The sequence below is a fragment of the Gymnogyps californianus genome, chromosome Z (genome assembly GCF_018139145.2).
Source record: "Gymnogyps californianus isolate 813 chromosome Z, ASM1813914v2, whole genome shotgun sequence".
NCBI classification, from domain to species: Eukaryota; Metazoa; Chordata; class Aves; order Accipitriformes; family Cathartidae; genus Gymnogyps; species Gymnogyps californianus.
Genome location: NC_059500.1, coordinates 19915388 through 19937426, shown reverse-complemented (window position 1 = coordinate 19937426; position 22039 = coordinate 19915388). Strand labels below are relative to the sequence as shown.

At 38.3% G+C, this 22039-nt stretch overlaps 1 protein-coding gene across 1 annotated transcript in view; it reads right to left on the bottom strand.

Annotated features, from left to right (window-relative positions):
* Nucleotides 1–22039, bottom strand: part of PRDM6 (PR/SET domain 6) — a 73429-nt gene that overhangs the window by 24524 nt on the left and 26866 nt on the right. Inside the window, exon 3 of the mRNA XM_050913555.1 lies at nucleotides 357–484. Within this exon, the coding sequence (XP_050769512.1) occupies nucleotides 357–484 (128 nt within the window). The remainder of the gene's footprint in view (nucleotides 1–356; nucleotides 485–22039) is intronic.

The window sequence follows — 22039 nt, the reverse complement described above, 5'->3', positions numbered from 1 at the left end:
CATCTTTATTAAGAGTGAAAGATGGCTTGTGTTGGCTTGCTTCTGATCAGACCATTTGAAAACATGCAGAGGGCTCTGTGCAGTGTGGTGGTCACACGAGTGACATGGGGCTGTACTTGTTCCCAGGAGCTCCAGGTCTAGCATGCTTACTACAATGGCCTCAGCTCAGGGCAACCAAAGTTAAACCCATCCTCACTACGCTCTGCAGCTTTTGTACTGCCCAGAAAAAGCACATTCACAAAAGCCCTGCTACTGTCTTTGCAACTGAAGGCAATAGTACTGGTGACAGTTACAGTCCGACTTTTCACTAAAAACATTTTAATTTTGTTGCATTGAGTAATCAAAATGTACTTTACCTGTACTGAACCACTGTTAAGTTCTGTTCCCCGCAGTGCCTTGCACATCGGATATACCTCATCCAGCTTGACTTACTGGGTTCTCCACCATCAATAAAGTGCTGCAGTGTCCCATCTTGGTCATATATCTGGGGGAGATGTCACAAGGTCAAGTAGTTAGAACAAATCATCAGCAATCATTTTCACTGCTTTGTTGGTGTCTCTCTGTGCCTTTGCTGGGAATTTATTGCCATGAGATTTGTCATTGTGTACTGATGCTCTTAGAAATCTACATGGAACAGCAGAAAAGTATTTCGGGGGATGCAAGTTTATCATGTTTCTTTTATCAAGCCAATCTTTTTGTATTAAACATATTTGTGGTGTCTCAAAGATGTGACCATGTTTCCCAAAGAATATTTAACCTATTTTGACAGGCTGGCCTTAAATAATGAACTGCCAGATAAACAAGAAAATCTGGTTGTAAAGCCGGCATTGAAATGGCTGAAACATCTGAGCAAGGGGCAGTAGTAATCCCTAAACAAGTATCCCTTCCTTCACATCTCAGTTGCAGCAAGAGCATGTACTTCAGCAACCTCACATGATACATTAGGGAGTTGTAGGATTCATAATACCAAAACAAATGAGACTAGAAGGAAAAAGAGAGTTGAAGATGCCTTTAGAAGCTCCCCTGAGACATAAAATTTTTTGAAGTAGTAAATGAGAAATCAGTCCTGAGGGAATCATGGTTTTCCTAAACATGACATCCCTGCTAAGGACATGAGAGCCAGTTACAGTAATTTTAAAAAAAGACAGTATTATGTCTCTATTCGGCACTGGATGCTCCCTCTGAAGTCGAAGAATAAAATTGCTCTGGAGGCTCTGAAATGAAAAGATACATGTTTCATGCACACCTGCCCTTCTGACTGCTTAAAAAACGTTATCTAGGAAGTGCTAATCCTAGTAAAAGCACATGGTCTCACAAGATTTTTACCTGTTACGCAATCACTTTGTTAAACTTCAGAAATGCATCTGAACAATTAGGTGCTTAACTGAAGCAAACCTGATCTTCAGATCTTTTGCCCCTCCACAGATGCCAACTGCTTTAATAATTATACCCCAAAAATGTTATCCCTTTTGAAATTGTATAAGCCTGAACTGATGTCATCTTGAAAGTACTCATTCTGCTAATTAAAGAGGAAGCACATTTATTACTTTGAACTGAACATTTCTAGAGCAAGGAAATTAATGATCTTGCATTTCTATTTCAATATCAAGAGAATAATCTCAGAAATCATGTGACTATATTCAATATTTCTGATTTATTGAAAGAGTGTTTCCTACAATGCACACAAAAACATACACAGGAATCAGAATCTAGTTCTTTACTCCACAACATGAGAGTCTCAAATTCAGGAGCCAGCCTTGCTTTTGCTTTTGACCAAGAGGGACTGGGAGTAATCAGGAGCAATATATCCATTACTAGAGCATGAGAGACAGGGAAATCAAGTGTCTACAGAGATCCTTATCATTTGCTCCCGAGTGCCTGTGGCAAGGACCAGGTGGAACCTGGCCAGATGCTCCTGGATTGGAGAAGCAAAAGATGCTACCCCGACATGCACTGAGTGGTGGAATAAAGTCAGAGAAATCAGGAGTCCTCAGAGGCATACAAATACTCCAATACCAGGGATTTCATTTATTTTTTATATATGGTAGCTTGTTACATATCAGCAAGGACCTATTCTTACATAAACATGTTAATGTATGTTGAATATATGAGCAAAATATGCTAAACAATAAAAATCTGTACTAGAAATGGAAAAGTTTTACAGGAAATCAGCCTACAAAAAGGAAGAGAAAGAAAAATTAATAACTAATAGTGCTTGGCTGGGACCATTTTGGCAATATCTATCCAAACAGTCTCAGCACAGTGTTCATTATCTATTCGTTTACATGGTACCTACTAACATAACAGTATATGGCTTAACGTGAGGCAAAAACAATTCCCATAAATAAAGAACTGATAGCTTCCTAATCCCCAGATGATACGAAACAGGAAAGACAAAGACGACTGCCATAATCAGTACTGACAGCCGTATCTGGACACACAGGGACCTACTCAGAACTTTGTGTGTATGGACAGTCATGAGCTGACATGAGAAATTAAAACCTGTCATTTACGGGTAGTTTACTGGTATGTTACATATCGAGAGACTTACAATGTGAAGCATATTATTGTTCTACGAATTTCATCCTTTGACTTCAGAATACAACAGAAACAGCTTAATCTTCCAAGAAAGTAAGTCCAAAGTATAACCAGCACAATTCAAGTCTTCTCTTTTCCATTTTTTATATTCCTTCCCTTACAAACACCAGTTTACCCAGTAATCAAGGCATAAATGCAGAAAGGCATGAGGTATATGATGAAATTTATTACAGGGTGCCACTCCTCATGACCTAGGCATACATTTCAACAGGGAAATATGGGAAAAAGCAGATAGGATGCCAATGTACAGACACTGGTCAGGTTCATCTTGTAATGGCATGCAAATATAAACTAAATATGAAGGACTGGATTTATTACTTGTTGGATTGGTTATTGATAATTATTTGGAGGCTGTAGATACTGAAACTTATAATGACAATGATAATAGCAACACATAATGGCAACAATAATATCATTTCTAAAGCACACGGTGTCTCATATAAGTGATGCCCTAAAATCTATGAACGACCATTACTAAGTAAAATAAACAGCAGTTGCTGGAACAGCTGTCACTCTGGCAACATACCAAGTCTAGGTAGGACCATGTAAGATTTAAGTAGTATTAACAGTCAAGGCAGAGCGCTAAAGAGCCTTCTGAGAACTCTCAATTACTTCAGTACTGACATACTGCTCACTTGGATAGATGGGGGCAAATGTAATTCCAATGCTAAAGACTATTGTTCCACTTTCTGGTATAGATGTCACAGAATTTTAGAATAAAGGAGCCCAAATGTAATAGCACAGCTGCAGAGAAAGCCAAGCTATGAAGCAATTAAAAACAGTTTCACAGAAGAGACAGGAAGAGCGAAATTGGTTAGTTCATTGGAGTTCTTTCCTCTCTATCTGTTGCTTTCCTTTGTTCTCTTTCCATGGCCTGCTAAAGGATTGTGCCTTTAGAAATTCTGCCTGCATTTTATTTTTCCATTTAGTCAAATAAAAAAGGTATTAGCATACAATTTAATTGACCTCTCATTTTCCTTGCAGGCAGAGGGAGAAACGACTGGTCCTGAAAGTGGAATTTTTCTTTGCATGTACATTTATATTGTAAAAGTAGCTATTAGAATAATTTTTTATGTTGCAAGACATCAAAAGAGATGTGAAGAAAACCACAGAACATGCAAGAATTAATTCTTACCATTAGTGAGAATCTTGTTTTTTGCTGTTCACTGCTATTGTCATTGACATCACATGCATAAGGTCATAGGATTTTCAAATCACTCAGCATTAGCCTTCTCCTCCCACAAGAAGTTCCACCCTTGGCTTCAGTGGGAAGAGTCAACATAGCAAGGAGTACTTTTGATGAGTACATACATTTCATAACTCATCAGCCGTGCATTTAAAAGCCACAGATGTACTCTAAACTACTGGTAATAGGGAGAAAAAGGTTGTAACAGTCTGATCAAACAGACTGACAAGTCAGTCAGATATGGTAGCGTCCATACAAGTCATATTCTTTCTATAACAATGTATGAACCTACAAGCCACAGCAACACTGAAAGCTTCTTCCTTCACTGGCTTGGACATCAGAACTGAATAATCTCTACATTAGGCAAGTCTCACTGCTGTGAGACCTTGCTTTTGACATAACAACACTACAACATCCTCTACAGGTGACTATACCCTAAACAGAAGTTGAAAACAATGCCAAAAAGAGCAATGTTTATAAGCCTGGGTACTATGCTGACAGTCTGTAAAAGGTGTGCAATTATGGACGATTACATTCTGAGACTGGACCTATAAAGCCTATTCTTGACACTAGAGAGAGCAGCTCTGCTTGTGTCCCTTTGTCAGAGCCAGCAAGACCCACTGCCTGACACATAATCTTTCTGATGCATCCTAAACCTTGGAGTCCAGTTTCCTCCCTAGGGCCCACAGCTCTTCAGCCACTCAGGCTGTGTTCTCTGTCCATTTGTTCATTTGGACATTTAGAGAAGAAAGTTAGAGGCAAAAAGGCCCAGCATTTGTGTGTCTGCTACGGTCCTTTTTGGGCTGGTTGCACTATCTGATATTTCCTTTGAAGGAAACTACCATTTCTTTATCTTTTCTTTCTTTTTTTTTGTTTTGTTTTGTTGTTTTTTTGTTTGTTTAATTTGTTTTGCAGCACTGTATTCATCCCCTGGAATGAACTAGTACTGTAAGTAAAGCTGAATACACTTATGCTTTGATAGATTAGGGGAGAGTGTCCAGTGGCATTACTGACAGAACAGAGCTCTACAGCTGTCTTAACAAGGAAGGTTAGTTCTATGTAAAGCAGAAGAAACAGCAAACAGTCACTTTTCTGAAAAGCTCTAAGACTCACACAGGTAAGTGCACAGTAAAATTCAGTGATTTGACTTGCCTAAGGCAGTGATTGTTAAGCGAAATGCCAATGGGCTCTAGTATTTATTATGACATGTATACATTATTTATTTGTTAGCGTTTCTAATCATGTCAAACTGAAAGCAAACTGGATTGTATGCATGACTTGACAACTTACTCATTTAGACTGGATTCTGTGTAGTACATTGGTGCCTAGCTCCCTTTGAAATCAACACACTGCCAAAGGACCTCATTATCTAGAAAGTTTGAAACGTTCAGAAGAAGATGCTGCAGGAACTGAAAGAGAGAAGACAACTGACAAAATTCCTCAATAGATTACATTTAAGGAGCATAGTTTAGGCTGAAAATCAGACTACAGCTGGGTTCATATTTGATGATAACAACTGCTTGAAGAATGAATGCTTTTAGACTTTAAATGTCTTTAATACTAGGAGCTGGGCATCTGATTTAGAGGAGGAGGGCCCTTCTGAATGTGCATCTTCTCCCTATTACACACTGAATGAGAAAGCTGTGTAGAAACAGTCATGCATTTAGCCATCACATCTTTCTCCTTTCATTCACTAGCCTGGTGACCAAGTCAGGCCATTCAGGAAACATTTTAAGAACAACTCTTAGTCTCTCTATAGAAAAGAAAATATGAAATATAATGAAACTCAGAAGCAAACTGCAATGCATGGAAAAGTCTCCAAATATAGCTTAACTAAAAAGAAACACTGATGTTGATAGATAATAATAATATTATATAATCACATCCTTTACAAAGACCACATCTCAAACATTGAAATACTTTGTAAATGACATACTATCTTTTAGATTACCTACACAGTAAACAGGCAAATTATTCTTAGCCAGTATAAAGAAATGTCTATTCATCACATTGTGATAACTCTAACTTTGATGTCTAATAAATATTATTGAATCTGTAATAACCAACTACACACATAAAACTGGTATAAAAAAATACTAGTATACATGTCAGCAACCTCATTTTACTATAAGCGGAAATATTTGGACAGGTTCCCTATTCATCTGTATGAACATTATTTCACAAAGACATTAGTTAGAAATGCTTCTCATATATTCCACAGTTGCTTGATAGGACTAACTGATTTGTTTTGCCACTTAAAATATGTCTTCAGATTCTTTATGGACAGATATCAGAATTAAAAATATAAATATGCTACAGATAACATCTAAGCTTGTTGGCTTATGATGAAATAAGAACGCTTTGGTTTTATTATTATATAGATAGTGAAAGCTAGCTACTACAGTCTTTACATGTATGTGAAATAAATCTATGTCAATAATTAGTTACTTTGAAGTGCTTCTATTTTTTTAAATAACTGGATAATATTTTGCTGCCATGTAGGAAATGTAACAGTTCATTTAAAGAATGATTTTTGCTTTTGCAATTTTTGTATTACATGCACAATGGTGTCAAATTCTTTATACTTTGAATTAACATGAAGATTTCCAAATGTTTTTAACTGCACTGAAACATTCTGAACTGCTATAAACAGAATAGATATCTGAAATAAGTGAGCAAGGAGGAAACATCAGGAGGCCTCACTGGTTAAAATCAGACTAAAATGTTCTCTGACATTTGTTGGCAATAATCTCCCTGGGATGCAACACCTCTATGAAAATGCACAGAAATATATCCTGACAGCCAATGGTCTTCAACTGCTCACGCTATTCAAAGTAATTTTCTACAATTAGCCATATCTGATATGGAGCGTACATCTTGTAATATCTGCTTAATGGTTTTTCTCTTTAATCTAGCAGGCGTCATCTAGCAATTTTTATAAAAGAGAATGCTTGCCAACTAATATTAAAAGCTATTTAGTTTTAATGTTTCTCAAAGGATTATAGCATATGAAACTATAAACATTGTTTTGAACTGTCTGTGCTAGGTGAAAGGCTTCATCTCTCACTTAGACCTCAGTCCAGCAAACACTTACGCACATGTTGTAGTCCCATTGATCTCAATGGGACTACTCGTGTGTGAAATCAAGCATCTGTGTAAGCGGTTGGAGGACTGGGGCCTTATTCCAGAAAGTGTCATGAGAGCAATGCCCTGCTGATTATGTGGATTTCATTAAATTATTTTTTTTTTAAGTCAAGTCTCAATGGTTTGTTTTGACACTAGCCCATGGAGGTCCTGGAATAGGGAAGAATTACCTGTAACACAAAGCAGTGTTACTCAACAACAGGGCAAAAAGGGGAAGACACAGAGCAGAAAAAACACACACGAAGTTGGAAACTTGCACACATGCGAACAGGTCTGTAAAGGACTGGTGCTCTTGCAGTATCCACTGACATAACATGGCCACCTCAGTGTGTGCTTTTGCACTCTCCTGACAGGTCCAGTGATAGAACAGAAAAAGCGGTGGCGCTCCAGCCACGGGTCATTCTGCTGTGGAGGGATTTTTGCTTGGCATTGGTGTTTCCACCCTGCTCACTGCACTGTTCCCATGCAGCCCTGGTAGCAGAAGATCATGGGGAGGCAACAGACTGAAGTTGTTCTCTGCAGTCTCATTTATGTCGGACATGGAGCATGAAGAGAAAAAGTGTTGCCAATCCAGGCTCAGTATCCAAAGAGACCAGGAAAAAAATAGACTAAAAAGGAAAAGATGGTTTAAAAACAGGGAGCCAAATGATCAAAGCTGAAATAACCCAAACAGAAGACTCTCACACCAGTTGGCTGGTAGATGCATATCCCAGTACACATATCAGGGAGGGAGTTACAAGAAGACTGTAAGGGCCTGATGCTGAAAACCCTCACTCATCTGGAAAGCCTCACTGAATTTACTCAGTAATAAGGCTCCTAAGACGATATTCTGAGCCAGGGGATCAAGACAGTTATGGTGACCTTTGTTGCCCCTGGTGCCTCTGAAAATATGATTGGTTCCTTTGCAAGGTAATGACAGAGCTTTGGCCATTTTCTTGCAGCTTCTCAAAACTTTTAGACATTGCAAAGCGAAATTAAAAAGTGTTTGTTTCATACTTTTTCATTCTTTTACAAGCAACCAAATATTCCAGAAAGGTCCTCTGTCATTCAGCTGAGATGTTCTTTCAGCCTATTTCCATACAGTCAATACACCCATCCAGTTGGACAAAGAATTAAAAGGGCAAAATAGCTAACCACAAACGTAATGCGACAGAGGACAGCACTCCAAAGCAGCACGTACAAAAACAAGTTTTGGCAGATTTCATTCCTCAGCATCAAGCTAGGCAATGCAGCTGAAACAAGTGAGTGGGTACATAGCTCCTAAGGTGACTTACTGATAACTCAGTGACCTTAGAGAAATCACTCAGGACCAAAAGACACTCATAAATGGAAATCATTCTAAATTGCCCTGATTCTATTATGTGAGAAGGAAGGAAGTTGCAGGGAGAGCAAGGCAGGTCTGTTGTTCAAATGTGACTCAGGGCTTACCTTACTGCTGACCAAGATGAAGCTGGTGGCACAAGGAGAAAACAGGTTTTGATCCCTCACTCCTGTCATTTCTGTTGAGTAAATTTGCAAAACATGGTTCCAAACTGTATTTTCATAGCTTTGTAAACGGAACTGTGTCTATATGTGAATTAGCACTTCCAGGAAGGTAGCAGATTTTAGATTTACAAATCCGAGCCTCGATGCTTAGTGATACTTTCAGATATATTAAAGTATGGCACATAGAATATATGGCACAGCTATCACTCTGTAAAGGAAGCTTGCTAGATTAGGGATTTTGTTTGTTTTCACTTTGAAGCACTTGGGGCTTCTCATTCTTTTCTTTACCTTTAGGATTTTTTAAAGCTCCAATACCATATCCCCCTAGGCATTTTAAGAACCAGTTTAGAAAGGTACTTATCTTCTCAAGCACAGAACTCTTAGAGACACTCTCAATCCTGTAGTAAAACAGGCAAAAATCCTTTATCAAGTTAGACTTCAAACTGCCGCTGAAGTCAATGGGACTCAAGTCCCATTGGACTCTGATGCTTTGGAACCCCACATGCCTGTCTGCTTTTTAGGCAGGTAAAAGCAGATCTAATTTGCTCTTACTTTCTAAGCCAGAATTCTGGCCTTGAGACAGGGAATTCTTCTGTTTCCTTTGCATGTGCCATGAGAGGCTATGGTCTCATTTGAAGTCAGGGGCACTTCAAGGAATCATGGAATCAGTGAGGTTGGAAGGGATCTCTGGAGATCACCTCATCAGCTCACAAGATAGTTATGACCTCCACCACCTTCATTTTGAAATTCCTGACTCATTTTTCATGGGCACTCCATGAGAAAGAAGGAACTGAAAAAAAAAACCCTAATTCAGAAATTAGTTACATGTAAAAAAAAACCTCTGAAATGAAAGCCTGTCTACAAGTAACCTCCCTTTCAAGCAATGTCAAGAACATTATTTTGTTCTGATAAAAGCATTGTTGCCTAGTGTAACGGTTGTGACCCACTGATAAGGGTTTGGCACTGGACTAGGGTGCAAAGAGTTATATTCAGGTGTCTAAACTTAAGTTTCCACTAGTGTTTCTGATGGCCCTGAGTATCCTGCTGAGCCTCCAGTGACTGCTCCAGAAGGCAGGCAGATCTCCCTAAGTTCTGTGCCTTACCTGTCAGCCCTGTCTGTATGTCTTAGACACTTTCCAGGATTTAAAATGGCATTAAGTACCTCTGTTCAGACACTGGAATTGCTCTGCAGATTGCCTGGGTTCAGCTCCTGCTCTGAAAAAGATTTGTCACATGACTTACAGCAAGTACTTAAACTCTGTGTCTTGATCCCATGGCTGTAGAAAACAGGGATTTTGATACTTTTTTTTGTGCACCATTTGTTTATCTTCACTCTGACTTTGTAAGTAAATATGGGTAGGGACTGTCTTTACAGTGTATGTGTAGAACACCTATCTCAACAGAGCACCCATTTACTACTACAGCACAGACTCCACAGATAATTCTTTCAATCCTTTTTTAAATGTCTCATTAAGACTCACCATAAATGAGGAACTTCAGTAAAAATGACATATTTTAGAAAACATACTTAGTTCCTTTGTGAGTTTTAAATAATGAGGCACACTGATATTTTTAGTTTGGAATATTTTGGAATGTCTGGAATGCTAAGTTCCCCAGATGATGATTAAAGGGTCAAGTAATAAAGTATATGATAAACTATGCTTGAGATTCCTCATAAAACAAATGAGTAATGGCTGTACAAACTGTGTCACCATTATTTTTATGTTGAGAAAATGCCTATACTGTATTATTCCTTCAAATTTGTTAGATTGTAGGATTGTCAGAAAACCGGCATGGTGATGGTTAGTTTGCAGCTTCTTCGGGGCTGAAGTCAGAGTCAAGAAGCAGATGAAAAGGGTGCATTAAGGAGTAGTGGTGGTGTTGCTAGTGGACGCATGGTGGAGAATGTGAAATGTTTTTTTTTCTTGCCAGAGTGCAGGTCTGGTATTGGTAAGTATCATGTTAAGTTTCTTTGGAAGAGAGTTTGTTTCTGTGAGGATTATAACATTAGATTAGAACATTGCTTGAGTCACAATCACAGGAGCCCTCCAGAGCTGTTAAGCATTTGGCATATCTCACTTATCTCTAAGGGTGGCAGGGGCCATCAATACAAAGTGGACCATCAATCAATCTGGGGTCTTCTTCAGACATTGCCTGTCAGCTGATCAGAGGAAGACTTTAGGGAATCAGCTTTCCATTATCAGGATTTGGTCTGTGATCAGAACAAGCCACCGAACCTTTTACTTTTCACTTGGCAAAAACATACACACTGGAAAAAAGTCCTGACAGTTCATTCATTTTGCTCCATCACTGGAGCCAGATGATGTTTGACTGGGGAGACCCACCCTCTTTGATGTTGTGCTCTTTTGAGAGTGCCCTGCTGTGAAAAAAATTTTCTCCTTCCAAATTAAAGAGAAATATTTCTGCGTCCAGCTGTTAAATGTGACGTTTGCCATTTTTCAGTGTGTTGGCTTTGTGCCATCTCACAGGCTGTGTTTCAAGCCTATCTTTTTCCCTTCTCCTTCTCAGCAGCAATATCCACAATGTGTTAGTGTCTCCAACTTCTACATAACATCAACACCAAAAGGGAAGATACAAGTAATACTGCATTGCTGTGAACTACAACAGTAATATTTACACACGTTTCTTCTGATTTTTTGATTAAAGTCAGCAATCATTTTATTACATGAAATGAAGGGTAAAACCCTTAAATACAATCTACCTATGAAAAGTTGACTTCAGTTTCATTCTGATTGCAGTAGGCAAACCATGCCGAAGCAAAGCCTCTGTAGAATACATTTACCGGTTAAATGAGTGTGGATGTTATTAAAACTTGTTTCATGCGTACTGAGTCCACATCAAAAAAATGGCATCCGTTCAGCAGCCCTAGCTCTGTTTAAATTACAACGAACTTCTCATGAAAGCTTGAATAAACATTTAGGTTTAAGTAATCAAGAAAACCTGTATCTTCTCATATTTATTAAGTGTAATTTTTAGAGTTATAAAAACCACTGTCACGAATTGTGTATACTGTAAATAAAGGGTGGACTCATCATTACAACATTTTGCCTATCTATTGAGGTGGATGAAACACAACAGGTTCCAACTGCTCTTCAGCTCAAGCTTTCCTTCATCCTTTTCATTTCCATATTTGCTGACATGGAAAAGGATCGATATTTGATAGATTTTGGCAAGCTCATTGTTGCAAACCTGTGTTTTGTAATTCGTCTTAGACTATGACCAGCAAATCTGAGTAACTGCTCATGTACTCATCACATCTTCACACTGCGAAAATTAAAACCTGACTGAGAGCCTCAATGGATGAGAATGGAAGCACTTATTCTGGAAAATTACATGGATGATAACAAAAATTAAGCATTTCCCCTTTAGGTATCCACCTTCTAGATTCATGCCAAGAAAAAGTATAGTCCAGAAAGATTTGGTCTAGAAATAAGCAGTAAAGCTGTAGCCTGCTCTTCATTTGCACTACATGTAACTCATGAACTCAGTTTTTAAAATTGTAGAATGATACAGATTTACAAATAAATATAAATTAACCTCTCTCCAAGAGGCTAGCATGGAGCCAAGCTACATTCTGCAGGGCTTCAGTCAGTTCTCAGAAGCTATCTGGTATCTAACAAAGACAGTACTGGAACTGGAGATATCCAGGCAACACAGAAATGCTGACAGTAACAGTGTTCGCAATTCAACAGAAGGCATGTTTCCTTGTTCCTGGAATGAATCAAACACTGCCACTCCTAAAATTACGTACAACACATATATATGCTCTATAAATGGTTACATTTCGATCTACATGTTATGCTGTTCCATGACTGTATAGCACCTTGTTACAAGAATATAATTTATGCTATTATGGTTCTTCTCTGTCCTTGTTTCTAAATAGACTAAGAAAGATTTTTCTTACTATTAATTCCAACTTTGTCTTCTATATCTAACCAATGTTATTGAAAATTCTCTTTACTCGCCTCTGCTCTCCCACCAGCCACTGTCTCATCATGCTCCTTTTTTCTGTCCCTCATTTTATCAAGGCAGCAGAAAAATACCCAAGAATGCCTCATTATAGTGAAAACCAAGGACTGACTGCAAAGGTTGGTGTTCAGCTTTTTGTCTATTCCATTCTGCATTTTTCTGTTTCATCTTTAACACTGTGCAGCTTACCTTTATCCTTCCAGCCTTTCTCAACTCTGCTCTCTGTGCCAAAATAATTTTAGGTAAAAGGGCATTTTTTTTGTCCCAAACAGTTTTCAGTGAAAATATTTAGACAGCTTATGTAGGCTAACACAGATACAGCAGGTATATTTCAGAAATAGGAGAGTAGTTTGAGCAGCAAGTGTACTGGCCTTAAATATTGACTTTTTTACAAAGGAACTCAAAGCAGATGAATTAATTAGAAACCAATGGAGTCAGTGATTATAATCCATGTCATAAATTTTAAGAGTAAAACGATTCATCCAAAACAAGTTTTATTTTTTCCCCAAGTCTAAATTCTAAAAACAAAGCAAAATAAACCAGTTCTTATTTTGATTATTTTCCCACCATGCTCAAAGTTTAACACAAAGGGGAAATTAATCACTATTTAGCAGAGCTGCATGCAAAATTATTTTACTGGATAGAGCCAAAACCTCACAATGTTTGTAAAGCAATAACAATAACAAAATGTTTCGGAGCAAGTTGCTTTTTTTTTTTTTAAAAAGTAATATGGATTATTTCAAGATTTTATAAACCATAATAAAATGTTTCATTATAAGCTTACTGAGCTTTAAAACTGAAGAGTTCTGAACTGAGAAATGAACTTTCTGTTTAGAAAATGTAAGAACAACATATTTAGATGATTTCGAACCATTTTCCCCAAAGTTTTATTCATCAGAAGTTTCCCTGAAACTGACATTTTTATGCAAACAGTTTTAGTTTCGCAGCATTCTCTGGAAAAAAATTGGTTTCCTTGGAAAACTCCCACAATTTGTAACTAGTTATCTGTTGTACACCAGTGATAGGCTATTAAAGGCATACATAAAAACAGTCATGGCACCTAAGAGCTTGCAATCTAAAAGACTCAGATAAGACTAAATGAATTGGGAGACCCAGAAAACACGATGAAAGTGTAACCTTTCCCCACTCCTTTCCTTCTCTTTCTCCCTCATGCATAATCACAAAAATTCTCTGCTTAAATACAAAGAGATTAATAGGGAGTGCAACTTCACAGTTTTCCTGAGCTAAGCAGGAATTGCCGCACTTCCCCTCTGCCAGAAGAGAAAAGCCTTGGGTTTCCCAGTGGGGTACAGAGCTCTACCAGTTCTCTCCCATTCATGAAAAAATAAACCCTGGATCTACATGCAGACAAGTTAAAATCTAAGCCCTTTCTTGGTCTGCTAGTATCCCCTGGCTGCCAGTCCATTGGGAAGGTAGGTAACTTTAAGTCATATACATTAGCCCATACATTTGAGGGCAAAGGGAAAGGGAAGGCATACTAAAGAGAGGGCAGGAGAATGTGTGAAATAAAAGAGTACATTTGTATATTTTATGTAATGGGTTCCTCAAGAGGAACATGTTCCTGCTAATAGCGAGCAAATGAGCCCTTGTTCAGCTTCTTTTTTATGCCTCACAGACTGCATATTTACTGTATGGTGCTGGCTTTCCTAACTGGCTTGACCACTACACTTGTAAGAGAAGAGAATATTAAAAATAACTGTGTGCTGACTCTTAGCCATACACTCACATTAACTATTTTCAAAGAATTTGATGAAGCTGTAATAAAAATCAATTTATCCATAGAAAGAAGCACTTCTTTTTCTCAAATGGCAGATTTATGATTTCATGCAAGCATGAATGTCCTAGAGCTCACCCTTTTTAATAAGGAGTCTTTTAAAAGACATAAAATATTTGTCCTAATGAAGTAATGGTTTCCTAAGGTTTTGCTTCTTTTCTGTACTGCCTACAGTTTTATGTCTTTGTTGAAATGTGTCACTTCTTAAATTATGATGTTTTCCTAAGTCTACTATATTCTTTTTCTAACCCACACTAAGAAAGCACAATTGTCAGACATTATGTTTTGAGGGCAAACTGACCTCCAACATATTGTGGATAACATAAATTTCATATTTTATAGTTATTTTGAAAACATTCCTAAACTCAAACCCCTTGGTTGCTTAGTACCTTGAACTCACTCCACCTAACAACAGTAAACTAAAGAGGCCAAAGTTTTCAGCCAAAAATCAAAGTAAAAGGTGAGAGGAGAAGATGAAAAAGTACTTTAGCATTAGGGAGTCACTGCTATTACAGAGTCACGGCCAACTTTAGATAAGACACTATACTGAGACAGCCCAAACAGCTGCTGCAATCCCAGGACTGTCATCTTAGCCTGTTCAAATTTGTCTAAAAACTCTCCAAGAAACTGGGAGTATGGGAAGAGTGAGACGGGAGAGGTTAATGCACTATGATTCTAGCCTCTGCTGACTCATTCTGTCAAAAAATACCGGGGATCATCCAACAAAATAAGACAGCATGTCACTGTGGAAGATTTTGCTTCTTTTTCTCAAACACTTTTCGTTCTCCAGTAGAGAGCAGAGAAGGATGTGAGTTACTCCAGGCTTCAAAGGAAAAACATTTATTTTGTCCAGATAAGTAAATTGTCTAGTAATCCCATGTGGCATCTGGATAGGAAATATATTATACTTACTAGAAAATTGAGCAAATCCTTGGAATCATGGATGAATAAACAAACTGACTGAGAGGAAAAGACACTTACCAGAGGCTTAATAATGAGGTACATTCAGGAGCATTCCATAATTTAAAGGCTAGTTCCTCACTGAGTAGGACTAATGAAGCCTGGTTTTAGTATGGATGTGTGTCCTTTGTCCCCAAAACTTTCACTGCTGTAATAATCTCCACTTCTACACTGATTCCAGTGTATGACACTGATATCTAAATATTTTTCAGTTATTACGTACGTAGCACTGCTGCTGATATCACCGGAAGTTCAGCATATGGAAGAGCACAATGTATGGTGGAGTCTGTCACTGCAGATGCAGGAGGAATGGTGTCCTGCGATATCTGGCCTTGTGATGTGTAAGTAGAGGAGAGGTGTGGTGGTGACAAAAAATGCTCACAAAAACCCAGTACTTTTTGCTCAACAGTGAGATATAGATTGGGTCAGTGACCTTTGCTGATCCCCATTAATACTTATCTGCATTTTCGATAATCTTCTCGACAGCATCCCAAAAGTATGTAACTACTTTTAGAAATCACATCATGAAATGTGAAGTAGCAAGAAGGTGAAATCTGGAACAGTGCTGGACAGAAAATTCACGTGCACAGTTTGTGCACGCTCAACAAACCTCAGGTGTTGGACCAATTGCACAGGCAATAGGTCCAGATGCAGTTGCTGTTTTCCTGAATCTCTGGAAATTTAGGCTTCTGCATGTTTGGAAAAGCACAGTTGCCATGACAATACAGAAAAGAGTGTGCCCTGTATGCTTTTCATATTTGACTTCACTATATATACAGGATATCCTGTATTATACAGAATGTCTGGCAGTCCTGAAAGAAGAAAATGACATTTCCTGTTGTCATTTACTTTTTTGCTACTTTTTCCACATTTCAGGAGATTTAACTTATATACCTTTTACATAAAATTTAGTGAAAATGAAAGCGGGATTACTGTCTTCCTAGCATTATAGTTATGACTATGAATTAAATCAATTCCAATCACTACAGGTAAATCATTAGCAATAACATAGTTCAGCTGTAGATACATTTTATATTCATTGAATTTAAATGTCATTTTTTGCGTCATATTTTCTCAATCTAAAATGCGATTTCTCTAAAAATGTTCAAAATCAACAAACACTAAAAAAACCACCTCAGTTTCTAAGTTTTTAACATTGTAAATAGGATCTGAATCAGACCCAAAATCATACTGACATGAGCAACTCTTAACACACAAAATTCCATGCAAGGACTACAAATAGTGTCAAAAAGCATCATGCTCCACAATGCAGAGTGTCTGTGCTTCAGTCTCTTAATTATGGCGTAAGTCCTCTAAAAGTCAGTAGAATAATAACCAGCACCAAGCAGATAGCTGGCAGATTTTTAAATGATCGTGGTGATGGGAGAGAAAGAGCAGGAAGACCTTACCTCACATAACAAATGACTGTAGCACTTTACAAAAGATATGTATTGCAATTCCCATTTTACACCTGAGGTAAACCATGCCATTAACATTGCAACTCTGCTTAAACACTCTGTCTACTTCAATGGCACATCTACATATACTGTGCGCATAAATGAGAAAAAAATCCAAACCTCATCACATACATCATTCACTTATTGCATACAGTCAGTCCTCAGATTTGTATTGATTTAATATCATTGAGAGCAGAAATGAACAGGACTCAAAAGATCCATCATGATGCAATTATCCAAAGTTTTTCTTTTACAATGCATCTATGTTTGGTCCCTGCCAAAATAATTTTAACTGTAAATTTGCAAATGTCTCAATTATAAAACTGCACAGATCTGAACTATGATAGTCAAAGCTCAACTGTTTTATAAATACATCTAAAATATGGCATTAATATAAAAATCTTATATCATACAACCAAAACAATTTAATATAACTTGCTATGGCAATAATCAGATCATTTTTCCAAACAAATAGATAAACTCCATCATGACATTTTGAACTTCTTCTGACCTTCTGATGGCTACAATTGGGAACAAATGTTATCCAAGAAAAACACTGGTGGCTCTGCATTTGCAAAACAGAGAATGCTTAAATTAAGCAGCCTTTGCTTTAGTAGACATATCAGATGCATTGCATAGGAAAAGATACCAGCCCAGTTCTACTTTCATATATATCAAGTATAATCACAGATTAAAAATCCTGCTGCTTTAGAGCATGTCTACACTGCAATCAAAGCGACTGGGACTGATGCAGAAAAATCTGTTCTCTAGGTGTATATTAGCTATCTGGGTCATGACAGCAGGGCAATCACAGCAGCGTGGGATGTACTTAAGGCTATTTACCACGCTTTACTGTGAGTTTTGCATTCCATGGTAAGCTCAGTATTGCTGGAGTTACTTTATTCATAAGGCTGAAATAACTGCCTCAATTAATGCTTCTATCTGCCCAGAGGTGCAGACACATCTTTGGCTGCAATGTAACATGCCCTTAATGAATTTACAATAGGGGAAACTGGTAATAAATATTGGGGCACTACTGATTATTTCCTTTGTTCACACGCAGTGTAAAATGAAGTTTGTTAGTGACTTGAAGGTAGGGTTCATTTCACATAACATTAACCAACTAGGGCTAAGTATATAACCTAACCTTATTACCCAATGGCCTTGTAGAGACAATGGAGAGAAACAGGCACCATCAGAGGGCAATACATAATAAGCAAGGTTAACGGACTTAGACCAGATACTTAACTTACTAATATCGAATGTTAGTGACTGAGAGTGGAAATATGACCTGCTATAAATTGCCACACTCTGGATGGAGTTCACTGAGACTAGTGCTCAAAAAAGCCATTTTTATATTGCTGTTATATTGGTTGCTTTCTCATGCTCTTTAAGAAAAAAAAAATTGTATAAACAAATTTTATCATCTTAACATTCGTGTGTGACTATTATAGTGCATTTTTGACTAGCAAAACAAGAATAGCTTCTTTGTATAAATACATATATAAGTAAATGTATAGCATCATATCAGTCTTAAAAATTCTTAGCCACCATTATGACTAGACTATGAAAGCATGCTGTCAACCAATCAGGAGAAATGATGCAAGGAATATAATTCTTTTTTCCTTTTTTTTTTTTTAATTTCAGGTTTCTTTCCAAAATATACTTCTAGCTTTTTCTTTTCTTCTTTTTTTTTTTTTTTTTGGTACAGTGAACAGCAGCAACAGCAGGTTTTAGGAGAGCTGTGGTTGTAATGCTGCTGAAAGCTGCTTCCCTAAAATGACCTTTCGTACCCAGTAAATGATTCCAGCAGGGCAATGCAAAAGCAAAAGAAAAAAAAGATCACTTTTTGTCATATTGCTCACAAAACTACTGTGTTGGGAAAGCTTTTCAGACACATGTTTAAAAGTGAAAAAAAAATCCCTAAAAGCGTGCCATTTCCACTCAATTTTAATTTCAAGACTTGACTGGCTGGGATGCCTCAAGTCACTCTCTGGAAGCCTTGAGATAGTATGCGAGTGGCAAGAATATCAGTATGTCTGGAGCCTGACAATAATTGCATACCACTGCTTGCATTGCAGCAAAATTTTGACATTGCAAACGACAGCATAAAATAATAGAGCCTGGTGAGCCTAACTATTTCAACCTATCAGATGGAGGCAAAAAAAGGCTTTACTTAAGACCAGAGGCTCTTACCCCTCCCACCGGGAAAAGGGCCACAGGGAAGTATAGTTTCCACATGAAAGATGACAGTGGTTCCAAACAGTCCATGACTCTATGGCAGAACCAGGTTGAACTGGGAGGGCAGGTGGGCTTCCAGTAAAGCAGCCGTGGCTCCCCTTGCTGACCTGTTCTCTCCAAAGGCACTGCACCAGATCACCCAGCAGTCCCTGCGCCACCACGGCCTTGTCACATGGTGGACATGATTATTTTCTGAGTTCTTCAAAGGCAGAGGTCTTTGTAGATCTCTTTCTTAACAGAGGAGAAATCATTGCTGTCAAAATTGGGTCTTTGGGGTGCAAATTATATTCAGTGTTGTCCAAAATGAAGGACCAACTCTGCCCTCCTGCAAAATCTAGTCAGAAAGATTTGATCAGACAGAAAATCATCCTGGTGTTTGCAGCAGTATAAACTAACAAGAACTGAAAAACAGGAGACAGTACAGCATATCTTCAAAGACTGAACACAGGCACTAAGAAAAAAGACTGTGTGAAACTACTTAATAGTGTCATCTAGTGACTCTTGCCATAATCTTATTATCCAGACAGTGCAACCAGCTACAAGTAAGGCCAGTTTTTACCCTGTTGAAGTGAGTTGTGCCCATACTCTATATTGACACTTGGCGTTCAGCTATGACAATATTTCACGGGCAAATGGAGTGCCCGCCTACACAAATATGACATTTGCAAACAAGTGTCTGATGAGCACATGGACATCCTTAACTGCGTATGTGGAAATCCTAGTGGAATGCCAACACCAGGCATGGTGCAAGTCCTGTCTTGTGTCAGGGAAAGCATCTGTCATGATGGTGCTGAAATACAGCTCACGATTATACCACCTAGTGAGACTCCTTTGAAGTCAGTCCTCCATGTAAACTGGAGAACGTTTTTCAAGGTCCTGCAGACCACCAGGGAGCCATGGACAACAGCTTAGTAGCCTCTGGTGGAAGCAACTGCAGCTACAAGTAGGTAACTTGGCTGTTTTCTTTTTTTTTAACATCTGACCCTAACACCAAGGATTATGTATCTGTAACCAATGACTAAATCCTGTACCATACCTCCTTATTTCTAAGCACACTCACTGAATGGGAGCTAATCCGTTCATAAGGGTCAGGAGAGCCCATTAGCATGACACGGAAAGAGACATTTCTTTGTTTCTTTCTTGTTTTCATTCTTCTTGCCTGAAAGTGTGTTTCCTACAAAAGAAAGCTTCTTATCCTATGAAGACAGGCTGAGAGAGTCGGGGTTCTTCAACCTGGAGAAGATAAGGCTCCAGGGAGACCTTATAGCAGCCTTCCAGTACCTAAAGGGGGCCTACAAGAAAGCCAGAGAGGGACTTTTTACAAGGGCATGTAGTGATAGAAGAAGGGGTAATGGCTTTAAACTGAAAGAGGGTAGATTTAGACTAGATATAAGGAAGAAATTCTTCACTGTGAGAGTGGTGAGGCACTGGAACAGGTTGCCCAGAGAAGCTGTGGATGCCCCATCCCTGGCAGTGTTCAAGGCCAGGTTGGATGGGGCTTTGAGCAATGTGGTCTAGTGGAAGGTGTCCCTGCCCATGGCAGGGGGGTTGGAACTAGATGATCTTTAAGGTCCCTTCCCACCCAAACCATTCTATGATTCTATGATTCTGTAACAAAGACCATTAATAAAAATGGCAAAGCTTAAGTGATATATTGGATTCTTTCCTTTTTAGAGTTATGAAGTTCTTCATAAAGTGTAATACTTGCCAAAGAATACAGTTAAAGGCATGAGCATTTTGTTATATTTCCATTATAATTAATTAAACTGTCAGAAACATTGTCCAAAGAGCTTTCAGTCTGACAAACTTGGAAAATCTGGAAAATGTAATGCAAGTATGACACTTGTCTGTAATTCATGTACCAGTTTACAGGGGTATAAACAACACTGCAACCTTTATTAGCTGTTTATAAATAAAAATAGAATAATATAGAATAGAATAGAACAACATAAAATAAAGTTTAAGAGAATTAGATTTTTTGCATATACATTCAGTTTCAAATCACATTCACCTCCTTCCTTTATTTTACACTGTACTGCTTAAGTGCTTTAAACGTTACACATCAAAACTTAATGTAAGCTTCCAGAAAATTAAGCACAAGTTTTATCATTGGTTTGACAATGAATTTTTCTGATTCTGCTGTGAGCTTAACACTCGAAACTAAGTTAAAAAAAAAAAGTCACCCAGTTTCAGATTTTCTTATTTGAGGTTTGCACATATCATGCACCTGAAAGATCTGTGGCATCTGATTAGAGACCATCATAATAAACAGCTCAACACAACAGGTAAATTGGAAGACTTTTTTTTTTTTTCTAGGACACTAACATCTTGTATTCAGTCTAAACACTGAGTTCTGCTCAGAGCCTTGATCACTGACTTGGGTGGCTTCAGGAGCAGAATCTCAAACCTTGCTAACATTATGCAATGCAGCCTAATGTGTCACACCTGGGCACACTGCAATGATGCATCCAGGCTAACAATACTGAGAACTCAGCTATATTGTGCCATGCAGGTGCAATAGCTCATTCAGAAATAACTCAGCCCAACACTGCATTGTAGAGGGTAGATAGCTTCTCTGTGACCAAAGGGCACTAGCATCTGATGATCATGCCTTTCTCACAACTAGTTCTAACTACTTCATTGTTGGCAGTCCCAACAGAAAATATATTAAAAAGGGGGGGGGGGGGGGGGGGGGGGGGGGGGGGGGGGGGGGGGGGGGGGGGGGAGAAAAATATTTAAAGTAATGCTTTTGGAGCAAGGTTAAGGCAAGTTGAAGGAATAAAGAGGAAGAGAGAAGTTCCCAGATATGTGAAGGAGGCTCTTGGCTTTCATTTTGAAACAAAGTTATAAGCACTTTTCTTTGCCAGAACTGTCTTAGAAATATATAACAAAAGAAGAAGAGAAAAAAAAAGCTAGCAGTATTTCAGCTCAGAAAAGCCCTGAACCCCCTTTCTGTAATATGAATAAAATAACAGGCTACTCTGCTTCCTTTCCCAGATCTGATACAAGGAGCAGCTTTCCGAGGGACCCCAAGGCCCAGGAATAAACTTTCACCAGAGCCAAACAAGCACAGCCTGTTCCCTTTAGGAAAAGGAAATCTGAAAGTAGCACGAGCTGTTCTCATGTCCCTCTTCTCAAGGGGCACATGAGGGCCAACACTACCACTTCTTCAGCACAACATCT